At 34.0% G+C, this 13342-nt stretch overlaps 2 protein-coding genes across 5 annotated transcripts in view; one reads left to right on the top strand and one right to left on the bottom strand.

Moving 5' to 3' along the window:
- Positions 1–13342, top strand: part of CSMD3 (CUB and Sushi multiple domains 3) — a 1163243-nt gene that overhangs the window by 66936 nt on the left and 1082965 nt on the right. The window lies entirely within an intron of this gene.
- Positions 10825–11104, bottom strand: LOC114223537 (NADH dehydrogenase [ubiquinone] 1 alpha subcomplex subunit 3). Its single transcript, XM_028122524.2, has one exon. The coding sequence runs from the start codon at positions 11083–11085 to the stop codon at positions 10831–10833; it is 255 nt and encodes an 84-aa protein (XP_027978325.1). The 5' UTR covers positions 11086–11104; the 3' UTR covers positions 10825–10830.

The raw sequence follows: 13342 nt of genomic DNA on the forward strand, positions 1-13342 counted from the left end.
TTCTTAATAGTGTACCCCTGATCAGTCATCAAACCTGGTACACCATCCAGGTGGCATCCATGAATTCAGCAAACTCATTTTTATTTTATAAATTACATCATTACAGCTGGGCATAAGCAAAATCTGTCCTGAATGTTTTAGGACATTGGTAAGTCATCTTTTCTTATTTCTTCTCTGAACAGGCAGACTTTTCTTTTCTTTCTTTTTTTTTCTCTTCTTTTTATTTTCCCCGCTTATCAGGATCCTAAAGTAAATTTTTAAGGCCAAGTTGGTTTATGCATATGCTGGTTATTAAGCTATCATCTAAGCTCCAAATTTATTGATCTATTTTGAGTATATAAAAGATCTAGACTCTGTTTTGGGTGCTTGGGCTGGGGTTATGCAAACTCAATTTATCCCTTGTCAGCTGGCTTTCTACTCGGTTCCACAGATAAGGGTACTAGAGACCAAATGGAGAGACAGAGAAGAGGAAAGGGTGCTTGCATCTTCTGTTTTCTTGCTTTTCTTGGCAGTGAAGCTCCAGTATGGACTTTCTCTTTAGCAGTTGCACTTTTCTCAATTCTTCCGAGTCTTTCGGCACTTCCCAAAGCAACCTCATTGTGCTTTCTCAGATGTGCCAGAACCAGCTGAATGATGCGTCCTCCTCTGACCTCTGATTTCAAGATCTTTGGGATTGCTTCAGTGAGCTTCTGGGCTCTGATAGACCCAGATTCTTCTCTTTGTTTCTCCAGCTTGGTGGATGTGAGCTGCTTTCCTGCATGATGATTCAGTGTTTCATTTTATCTGCCTTCAACATCTGTTTAACTGATGCTCTATATGTTCCTTCTGTTGAAACACCTAGTGTGGTTTGTGTGTTCCTGACTGGATCCTGACTGATACGCTGTACTCATAGATTCCCATCCTAAGCCTTCTTCAAAAATAGTGTATTCTCTCAGAGGAAACAGAATTCATTTATTAAAGATATTTTGATCACCCTCCAAATGTTAAGTACAGAGCTAAGTGCTCGGGATACTTAAGTGCCAGGGTCAATAAAAATATTTTCTCTAGAATATAATAGTTGGGTAGAGGAGAAAGAAAAGCCAGTAACTAAAATAGAATATGACCATAAATTAATATTTTAGCTTAAAAGAATGGACACTGGATATGGCATCAGGACATATTCCTAAGTATGGTGGAGTTTAGAGTAAGAAATGAGTGTTGTCACCCAGCTGGGTGATGGACATTGGGGAAGGTATGTGCTACGGTGAGCACTGTGAATTGTGTAAGACTGTTAAATCACAGATCTGTACTTCTGAAACAAATAATGCAACATATTTTAAGAAAAAAGAAAAAGAAGAAGATAGCAGGAAGGGAAGAATGAAGGGGAGTAAGTCAGAGGGGGCGACGAACCAGGAGAGATGATGGACTCTGAAAAACAAACTGAGGGTTCTAGAGGGGAGGGGCTGGGGGGATGGGTTAGCCTGGTGATGGGTATTGAGGAGGGCACATTCTGCATGGAGCACTGGGTGTTATGCACAAACAATGAATCATGGAACAGTACACCAAAACAAATTATGTAATATATGGTGATTAACATAACAATAAAAAATTAAAAAAAAAAGAAATGAGTGTTGTACTCCCAGTAGTTTTCTAAAGAGTATAAGAAACTGTATGGTGGTGAAACTTGATTGTATGTGTTAGAAAAGTCTCTTGGCAACAGTGGAGAATGGTCAGAAAGGGGGCAAAGCTGAAACTAGAATGAGCAATTAGGAAGGCTTGGCAACGTGCCCACTAAGACACCCTGAGCAGCTGAGTGCAGGGCGTGATAGCCTGAAGTGGGGGGAGAGAGAGCCTCAAATTATTACCAGTATAAGACAGGACAGATCAGCCTGTGAGAAGCCTCCCATTTAGTTCACATAATTTAAATTTCCGCAAACTTTCTCAACTATAATTAATAGTTCAAAAGTCAATTACCAAATGCCAATTTTCCAAAAATCACTACTTACCGGACATTATTATCTATGATTGCAGGCACCTGATAATCAACAGGATCAACATGAAACGCATTGTGTCCCTTCAAATGTATTTTCCTCAGAACCCTCAACTGGTTAAATTATACTCTCATCTCTAAAGGTCACGTGTCTCCTCCTTGCCTCATCTCACTCAACCTGTTTCCTCAACTGTCTCTTTCAAATGTGCTTCCCTTCATTTCCACTTCTATTCAAGCCCTTCTCAGAGGTGAAGTATGGAGCATTTTAGTAATATGACTATTCTCATTTTTTTCTTTTGTTAACGCTCTCCTTAGATGCTTGAAAGTTAATCTCTCTTATGGCAGAAATTTGAACAGGTGATTATTTTTCTTAAAAACTTTTGTCATTCAGGGGCACCTGGGTGGCTCAGTCTGTTAAGAGGCTCAGTCCGATAAGACTCTTCATTTTGGCTCAGGTCATGATCTCAGGGTCCTGGGATTGAGCCTTATGTTGGGTTCCCTGCTTAGCGGGGAGTCTGCTTGAGATTCTCTTTCTCCCTCTGCCCATCCCCCCACTTGCATACACACACTCTAAAATAAATAATAAATCTTTAAGAAAGGAAAAACTTTTGTCATTCGACTGACCCCTGTTCATCTCTCCACTTTCATGGATCAACTTTCCTAAGTTCTTTGTTCTTTTGTCACTATGCGGCTATTTTAATTTCTTAGCACTTGTATCCTCGCTTTTGTCTCTCTGTGCCTGTCTAAATGCTGTTCCATCTCTCTGAAGTGTCTGTTCCTCTTTCTCCTAACGCATATTCTCTCTAAAAATTCATCTCAGTATCACATCCTTTGTGAAATTATGAGGTTTAGCAACTGTTTTATTCTTGTGTGGGTGTGCCTAATAAATATTTTCTGAATAGAATCACCAAGTTTATGAGACTTATAGACTCACAGGAATTTCCCCATTTATTATAATTGTCTCATTTTAATATTCAGTCATAGTTCTTCTGCACTTCAACATGTGGCACTAATGTTCAGGAAAAAAATATGTACCAAGTTAACATGACTTAATGATGAGAGGATCCACTTAATTATCTTTTTTTCAAACAAAAGCACATCATAAAAATAATAAGGGGAAACACTAACTGCCCTCCCAAACAACCAAATGATTAAGGATTCAAATGAAGAAATCATTGAAGAAATATAAAAAGCTAACAATCGTAAGAAGTGATTCACCATCAACATTAATTAAATAAATGTTAGATAAAGCAAAACTTTAATAATATTTTTGACTATCAAGTTATGATTGTTTGTAAATCATAACAAGCAATGCTAATGAGGGCTGTGTGAAATTGAAATGGTCTTAATTCAAAATTCCTGTAAGTTTAAATTGGTAAAATCTTTCTTGGAAGTAACTTCGCAATATGTATAAACTATCTAAAGATATCATATTTTGCACAAGTAATGCCACATGTAGGACTCTAAGGAGCCTTTCGACTATGAATTCCAAGATGTTTGTTATGGTAATATTTATAAGAGCAAAAGTAAAAAAACAAAAATTCTCCAGTAATAAGGGGATGTTTAAACACACTTTGTTACTATGAACTATAATTAGATATTTAAAATATATTAATAAGTACTTTTTGGCTACAGTAATGTAAATAAAATAAAAAGATATAAACCTGAATACACAGTACAGTTGTAAGAATACTGAAGATACTTATTTGTGAATGGGCAAAATAAAATAGGAAAAATTATTTCAAAATAGTAGCATAGGTTACCTCTGTGTGGTGAGACTATGGGTTGTTTTGTTTATGCTAAATTTTTCAAATATACCTTCTTTCATAAATTTATATCTTACTTCCTTTACCAAAGTAGCCATTTGGTTATTTAATCAATGAGTTTTTTGACCTGCCAGACTATACACTGTAAGGGAATGTGCACTTCTCTTTTCTCATTCTTCATTGTATCCCCCAGAAACTACCCTGTAAAGGGCATTAATGTTTTAAATGTTTTTGTAATAAATGAATAATTAGACAGTACTTTAAAAATAATTTTTCTTCTTCAATAGAGATGAATTTATTCTAATGAAACTTAAGCTTCATAGCCCTGCATTTGCTCAAGCCTCTCAAAAAACCCAGAAGGGACCTTAGTAATTTTCCTTTTTGTAATTTTTCTTTTTTTTTTTTCCCATTAAAGTGAGATTCCCCCAGAAGAATAAACTTGAAGACTTAAAAGCTTGGATCTGTCTCTGCTCCTTGAATGTTCTTTATTCTCATAAATTTTTCTTTCATATGTTAATGTTTCAATTTGTACAACCCTCTGTAATTCCTAGATATGTCATATAAATTGATTTTTCCCACTTACACCTTAATTATTCTCTGAAAACTATTTAATTGTGCTTCTCTTTCCACTAGCATCTAGAAAATCATTCTAGTTTACCTTTAGTGATAAATTCCTACCAGTTGTGCCAAATAAAGAGAAAATCTCCTAAAATAGTTTGACAACTTATTGAAGAGAAACATCTATTTTTGAAGTCAAGAAACATTGTGCAAGCTTGGCATTTATCTATGGAGACGAAATTTGAATCTATTCCTGGATGAAAGAGCTGACTGCCTGGAAAAGGCCTGAGGGAAGAAGGGAGAAGTAATCTTCTGAGATTTGCCTTTTTTTCTTTCTTTTTTCTTTTTGGCTTATTTGTTTTACTTCAGACTGCAGGACTTCAAGACACTGTTTTCTGACTACATCCCATGTTTTGCAAAGCATTTTGTCTCTGAGTAGCACACATCAAAGGCAACATGAAAATATAAAGCATTCCTTGGGCAAGATGGAATTTTTATTTGGTGACTTATTTATAAGTTAAAAGTAATTGCTCCAAATATCGATTTGTTTGATTTACACATTGCAGAACTAGTTTAAAATCATTTTTTGTGTGTTATAATGGAAGGTTATTGCTCATGCACTTTGGTTCTGAAATTGGATGTGTTAGTAAATTGTAGTTGATTTTCATTGCCAGTCTCTAGGAAACTAACGGCAGTTATTCTTTATCAACAAGTTGTAGGGACATTAGGCTTGGATTAAGATCCATTTCAGTAAAAGACATTTACAGTGGTTCTCCTTTTTCTAATTATCTCTCCTCTTTCTAAGTTAAAAGAAAAAACATGTAAGCATTTTTATATGTAAATATTCTAATAATATATTAGGTAAATATAGTTCGGGTATAGGTTCAGAGATGACCAAATGTGAGAAATTTAAGAATGTGATGACAAATACTGGAACTAAACTGGCAAAATACATATCTTGCCAAATTAAAATGTAATAAATTAAACACACAGAAAGATAACTTTGAAAAAAAAGGTGAAATTACAACTTTCATAGAAATACCAAACTGAACACATATTAAAGAATTTATTTTACCTATTAGTCAATGAGAAAACCAGGTAGATTTTATAACCAGTTAAAAAGAGAATCCTTCAAAGAACAGATACACTTATAGAACAAGAATACTGAAATGAATATGCAAATGAAGGCAAAACGGGAAAGTCAATGGAACATCTACTAGAAAGGACTATTAGTTTTCTACAACTTGCAGAGTTGAAAAACAGCTTCCATAGAATAGGAGTCAGATAAAATGGAAGAATGTACCCTCGTAAGTAAATATTGCATAGTTTTCCACTGATGCACAAATGTTTTCTACTTGTACAGGGCTGCTAAAATATACAGTCATTGTTTTCTGTTTTGTAGCTGTAAGATAAATCTAATCTTTGTTCAATACAATAAAATACACAAAAGTATTATTAGAATGATTCTTTTTTTTAAAGTTTTTATTTATTTATTTGAGAGAGAGAATGAGAGAGAGAGAGAGAGCACATGAGAGGAGGGAGGGTCAAAGGGAGAAGCAGACTCCCCGCTGAGCAGGGAGCCCCATGCGGGACTCGATCCTGGGACTCCAGAATCATGACCTAAGGCGAAGGCAGTCGCCCAACCAACTGAGCCACCCAGGAGCCCTATTAGAATGATTCTAAGTTAAATTAAAATGTTGTTGAATTACAGAGGAATTAGAGTGTTTGGAAGATATGGAATTTACTGTAAAGCTCTTTCTTAAGGCATCCTTTCCATCTTGATTACCAGCCCCTGCTCTGCATAGGTGCTGAAAGCAAAAACTTGGGAAGTGTTCCTGACCAGGTCTTCTTCCTTATGCTACACATCCAACCTATCATTCAGTCATGTTTTACCTCCACTGTTTATCTTAAGCACAACCAGTTCATTCCATTTTTTATTGCCTCCACCCTAGACCAAATTTTATCATTTATACTTCTCCTTGAGTATTGTGATAGCTTGCTTACTGGCATTCCTGTATTTGCTCCTTTCTAATGCTATTCTGTTATCCACAAGTTACTCAGAATGTGTGGGTGTGTGTGTGCTTCTAATTCTCAGAAAATGTTTTATAACCAAGAGGCAATATGCAGGTTGATTTTTTTTTTTCTATGCAGGCAAAAGAAAATATTAGCTTGGTTTGTTTACCTGAATGGGTTCATGTTCATTATAATTTACATCCTCCTCTTATGATTATACTCATATGTTCCTTCTGTAGAAAACAAAAAGACCCTTTTCCATTCGCCCAGTGTTTCACAGAATTATGATTTTCAAATGTAAATGAAATATTATTATCTTACTTAAAACCTAATGATAATATGCAGTCCTTTATAGGAAGAAATTCAATTTTTTTTTTTATCTTTTTGCACTGCAACTTGGGGCCTATTACATTTCTTTTAATTCTTTTAAAGCAGGATTTCTCACGTGTAGCCCCTTATGGTGGGTTGTCCTGTGCTTGGAAGATGTTTAGGTTAGCATTCCTAACCCCTACCCGCTACACAACATCAGTAACACACACACACACACACACACACACACACACACACCCTCAGTTGTGACAACCAAAAATGTCTACAGCCATTTGTTGCTGAATGTCCCCTGGTGGGCAATATTTCCCCTGGTTGGGAACCATGGCTTTAAAGCACCAAACTTTCTTGCACCTGGACATTCCCATATGAGTTAGCTCTATAAGCAAGACTCTTTAGATTATATGTATGGCTGGCTTTTTCTCTTTCTACAAATCTCAACAAAGCATCTCTTATCCAGGACTTTTTTTTATCCATTCAATCTGAAACTATTATCGGCCCTTATAATCTCAGGATTAAACACTATACTTTTATTTATGTAATATCACAATATATAATTAGATGCCTATTTATTTAACATCTGCCTTCTCAACTACACCAGAGCTCCAAGCATAGATAAAGTATGACAGATAAATCTGCATTTAGACCTTGGCACAGAGGAGACACTATACACATATTTTTTGAATACCTGAATGGAAACTGGGATTGACCTCCCCACCCATAAACTGGGATCTTTACATTATACCATATTTAGAAGCTGCTAAAAGGCTCATTGTGCTTATGCTTAGCAAGACGGTGATACCAGGAATAGATGCCTTTCAAAGCGGGTCACCTGAGTGGCTCAGCTGGTTAAGTATTGGACTTTTGATTTCGACTCAGGTCATGATCTTAGCGTTGTGGGACTGAGCCCCATGACCGGCTCTGTGCTCAGCATAGAGTCTGCTTGAGATTCTTTCTCTTTGCCTCTGTCCCTCTACCTCCTTAAATAATAAATAAATAAATAAATAAATAATCTTTTAAAAAAATGCCTTGCTAAGTTTTATGCCTAGAGAATGCCAAATTTCATACAACTTATTATTATTATTATACTTTATTACTATTACTATCATCATCTCCACCCTGAAAATTCTAGAGAAGTCTAAAATGCTTAGAATTCTGTGTTATTAATTGAGAGGCATGCTTTCTTTGTATCAGGTTTACTTACTTGTTTCCCTTAATTCCGAGTAGTTTATCTTTTTAAATCACAATTTAGATGAGCATTTTGAAATAAAGTGAATCTGAATATCTTTCCAAAAGCATGCACATTTTGGTTTTGTGTATGCTCCTTATGTTGATTCTTTACCAAATACCTGTTTTGAAATTTTTTCATCTAAGAAAGCCTTTGAAAGTACTGAATAAAGAATTTTGGTGGATAAATCATTGCTCAATATAATTTGCCATAATAATTTTGTGTTGGAAGTTTTACTGTATGTATAAAGAGATTGAATCCCAGTATAAATCTCACCGCTAGTTAGCAGATTTGGGCTAATATGCAAATGAATGCACTCTAAGTCTGGCGCGTTTCCAAATAGAAGAATTCCTATTCTTTGTAAAAATACATATTTTGTATGTTTCATAGAAATCGTATAACACTAACTAAAGAAATTGAAATATATGCTTTATTTGAAATAAAAATGTAGTCCAAATGAACTAAAAATTCAGTTTCAGAGACCTGACACAGAAAGAAAATCACAGGAAAACTCTCAGTTTAAATTACAATGTTTGTTTTATAATCTTACTTTTGATTTATCAACATTGCCTAAAAAGCAGTGAGAAATAGATAAGTCAGTTTTTCAGATATTATTTCATAGGTGGAATATCTTATTCTTATACATACTGAGATGATTTATTCTTCCTTGTGTTTTATTTTATTTTACTTTATTTTATTTTTTTAAAAGACTACTTATTTTAGAGAGAGAAAGAGAGGAAGACGAAGAGGGGCAGAGAGAGAAGGAAAAGCAGACTCTGCCCTGAGCAGCACAGAACCCGACATGGGACTTGATCCCATGACTCTGAGATATTGACCTGAGCTGAAATCCAGAGACTTAACAGACTGAGCAACCCAGCCACCCTTTCTTCCCTGTATTTCAGAAAGCAAACAATGTTAAGGAGGATAGATTTTCATTTAATGAGGATATTTTTAATTCAGTATCAGTGGTGGTTTCAAGATTTTATTTCTCATATATTAATTTATTTTATTTTATTATTAGTTTTTATATTAATTTCTTTTAAATAGCAAAGCCAAATATAATATCAAAGGGGGCAGAATTTGCTAATTAGCATTAAGTATATTGTACATTTGTCCCCATTTGTTGAATATTTAAAGTGGAAAATTTGAAACAAAATATATTTATCTGCTATTATCATTTTAATCAAAATATTAATTATTAAGAAATAATTTTAGAGTATATATTTACTTTTAAATACTCCCCTTATGCTAAGAAAAATATTTGAATATTAACATGTATTGTATATTATAATATTTTCTATATAATATATAAATTATATAATATATAAACAATATATAATATATAAATTATATATTAATATATAATTTATAATTAATATAGAATATATAATAATTGTATATTATATATTATATAGAAAATGGAATATTATAATTTATATATAATTATATATTATATAATAATTATATATTAATATATAAAAATATTCAACATTAAAGAAAATATATTTTTGCCTAGGAAATTTTTATATCAATACATTTTATGTTTCAAAGGCTATTTGTAACTATTTTTGTATTACTACAGGAACCTAATATTGGCACACATATCCTACCTTTAAAAAAATAAATACCATCTCAAATGTACACATTTGTTCAAATGTATACATTTATAAATGTCCATAATTATGAAAAGCATTGAATCATTTTCTAAAAAACATGACTTTGAGTTAATTGTCAAATAAAATATATTTTGCTAGATCAAATAGGTCTTCTTTATATTTTTAAACTATATCTTTATATTTTTAAACTATATTTAGTTTTTAAAGTAATTTTAAATAAGCTTAAACACTCATATATGTACAATACAATAAAGTATAAAACCTTATTTATTTATACTTTGACATGAGGTTGTAATCCTTCTAATAACCAAATAATGAAGAACATGTTAAAACAAAAGTAAGATTTACATCTTACTCCAAAACAACTTTCTTAATGAGGGGTTACTTAAATGTCTTCTCATCATGGTAAAAAAGGTTGGGCCTCAATCAATATTAGGATTACAGCCAAGGCAAGTATTACAACCACATTTCTAAGTGTCTTCGAAGTTTTGTCTGTGGGAAGACAACCGAATGGTCAGATAAACATAACTGGACACCATATCTTGCATTAAACCCACTATATACAACTTACTAAATAATGAAAGTATAATTTTCAAACAGTTAAACACCAACACTCCCACTGAGATATAGAATATACACATGTCAAAATTTTATCTAACTCAATGAGGAAACAATCACAATGGTTAACAATTTAACCATTAAACAGTTTAACAATGGTTAAACTGATTCAGAAATCATTTGAGATGCTGAAAATTTATGGGTAATGAAGAAAAAATGCTGAAATAAGACTGCAAGGTTGGGTTCAGAACTGGCTAATATCCTACAATAAACCATCACCTCTGAAGTTACCTTTTCTACTAGACAGACAATACTTGTTTCTCTACTAGACAAATCAACAATTTAACAGATGATTTCATAGAGTCTATTCTTTAATTGTTAATTGAATCAATAAAAGTCACCTTTACACAGATAGATAATCTTTGGGTGTGCCTCTTAGATAGTGCTCCAGCATGCATTAAAAGAGCACACAACCCTCTTTTGCCCTACTTCTAAATTTTGGAACAATGTTTTATATTATAAACAATAATTGTATATGACTTCTACCAATCCTGAGTCCCCTTCACTTAAATAATTCATAAGACCCTTATCTTAGTTATGATTAATGTGGCTTGCACTTATTTCATTTCCAAGATCTTCTAATTTTTATATTAGCCATTTTTGTATTATATTCTTATATAAGGCACTGTTATTTCATGTTGGCAGATTTTATTTTATTTTATTTTATTTTTTGGGGGGTCGCTTTTCGCATTTTATTGGCACAGGGGAGGGGCCTCCTCATGTCACCGGGGGTGCTCACAAGTTCTTCAGCCACTCCAAGCTTGGGCCCTGGGGGTCTTGGGGGTGGCTGGGCACGTCGGGCATGTTCCCATCATCTCGGAGGGGCACTGGATAGTTGTAGGGCGTGGCCTGGTTGATCATGGTGGCGTATTTGGTGAAGGGGCTGAGGGTGGGCAGAATTAGAGCGAGGCCCCCGATGGTGAAGGACGCAACCAGCACCGGCTCCTTGGCCCAGGCATCCTTGAGGAAGGTGGCGAGTCTCCCGGCCATCTTGGTCGCAGCAGAGGCGGCGGCTTCATGTTGGCAGATTTTAAAAACTAAGTCTCAATACAATTGCTTAGTTGTTTCCAGAACAGTCTTTTTCCTTTTTTTTTTTTTTAATGGTCTCTCTTAGCTTGATAGCTGAGGAGGTTTGTTTCTTCTGATACTCTTTGCCAAGTATTTACTGATAGTTTCTTTTTTTCCTGGGCATTTGTGGGTCTATATGTGTGAGAGTGTGTTCGGCTTTTAAACTACCTTGAATATTTTCTACTGTCTGCCTTGGAATCCTGCCTGCTCCCTTTAATGGCAGGGGCATGGGGACAGGTAACTTCCGTGGAATATGAAAGAATGGCGTACATAAGACTATAATCTAAGCTAATGTTAATTTTCCATTTTGCAAATATATTCTCGACAACTACTAGCACAGTGTAGATGTTTCATGCATATTTATTTGTTGACTGGCTGATAGCAACATGGGCACCATTATATGGTATTAAGCTTCTCTTCTGGTGTAGTAACTTTTAATTTTGTAGGCTATATTAGCAATGACTTGGGAAGTACATAGGGTTTCCTTAAGAAAAATGTCTGTTATCAATACCATTATTCAGTGGTGTTCCACTTTTAAGATGACATCTTTTTGCCCCATTGTCTCAATATTGATTTTGTAGCTGGGGCAAAGCCATACAAAGATCTTAGGAAACTTTTCTATGTAACATAGAACCTCATTATTTTCTTATATATATTAAAAATGGTGGTCAAACCTTAAAAAAAAAGGTTGCTTTAAATGTCAATATTGTAGGACGCTGTCCTCCAATTTTGAAAGCAATTACAATACTGCCCAGGCGTGGATAAGGGTATAAGCAGCATTAATCCTACCCTCATGTTAAATCTTCCCTGTGTTATGGTGCTTCTTTTATTGAACATTTTCCACTCTTTAACAACAAAGTGCACATTGGAATCTGCAGAAAAAAGAATTTAATAAGCATTTGGATTAAAATGAGAGTTAAATGTTTAAAACAGCATCTCTTGCTGAATTTGGTTAAGAATACTTTCAAATACCCTCAATTCCTCCACAGCCAGGCTCAAAATATTAATAGGTAATATAGATATTGAATTTGGAAAATTGTGAAAGTATCCTATTCCAAAAATATATGTATTACTAGTTTATACTTGCCTGAAATTCTCACCCATAATCCATTTATTCACATTTACTGAATGTTAGTATGGACTAAGGATCACACCTTTATTTCATTGGCTTTCTTTCTTTCTCATTTTTCTTTTAGAATATAAACCTTGAAGGAGATATAAAATATTAATCTTAAAATATTTAATGCTAATTTACTTATCAGAAGTTAATAAAATAGTTAGAAAAAGTGGGAGGATAATAAAATAAAAACACTTGTATTTCAATAGGTAATAGACCAGTGAAAAATCAGAAAAGGCAGACAGAATAGGGAGTGAAGGATGCAAATTCAAACTTCTCTAATTCTCAGTGTTTCCTAAGCACCAATCTTATGTCTAGGGAAAGCATTAGGGAGACTGGAGGTAGAAGTAGTGTTGTGTGAATAATAGATTAAAATAGTAAAAAATACATTTAAAACAGGCAAGGTATATATGGTAATATATTCTTTGTATAGATTATAAGATGTTAGTTTTTTAAAGATTGTATTTATTTACTTGAGAGAGAGAAAGAGAGCAGTAGCAGGGGAGAGGAGGAGAGGGGCAGAAGGAGAGGGAGGAGCAAGCTCCCCACTGAGCAGGGAGCCTGACATGGGGCTTGATCCCAGGACCTGGAGATCATGACCTGAGCCAAAGGCAGATGCCCAACTGACTGAGCCACCCAGGCGCCCCATAAAATGTTATGTTAAATCTTATTTACATTGCCACATATTTCTTGCCTGTTTATAGGCTATTTATCAGACAGTAAATTTTTTCAAATATATGTTGTATATGCAAATACACTATGTGTGAGTGTGTATATATGTATTACTCTTTCATGTTATATACTGTCTACAGTTTACATAACTACTTTTTAATATAATATACATATGGACAGATACTTATATTGATATAGACATGTATAGAGAGAGGGAACTATCTTTGAGATAGTCCTAATAGAAAAATATTGATTACATATGGATTTTACAGAAGTATTCAGTTAAATATTAAATTGTTGCTTCCCACTGAGGCTTCAGAAAAATGAGATATCATATAGTTCTTCTTTCCTATGTATTTAATAAAGCCAAGGTGAAAAACTCTCAAAAAA

Source organism: Eumetopias jubatus, unplaced genomic scaffold (assembly GCF_037043125.1).
Source record: "Eumetopias jubatus isolate StellerSeaLion01/CBP00866 unplaced genomic scaffold, mEumJub1_p1.0 scaffold_4, whole genome shotgun sequence".
Taxonomy (NCBI): domain Eukaryota; kingdom Metazoa; phylum Chordata; class Mammalia; order Carnivora; family Otariidae; genus Eumetopias; species Eumetopias jubatus.

Coding starts and splice junctions, on each gene's coding strand:
- LOC114223537 (XM_028122524.2), bottom strand. CDS start 11,085: ATGGCCGGGAGACTCGCCACCTTCCTCAAGGATGCCTGGGCCAAGGAG.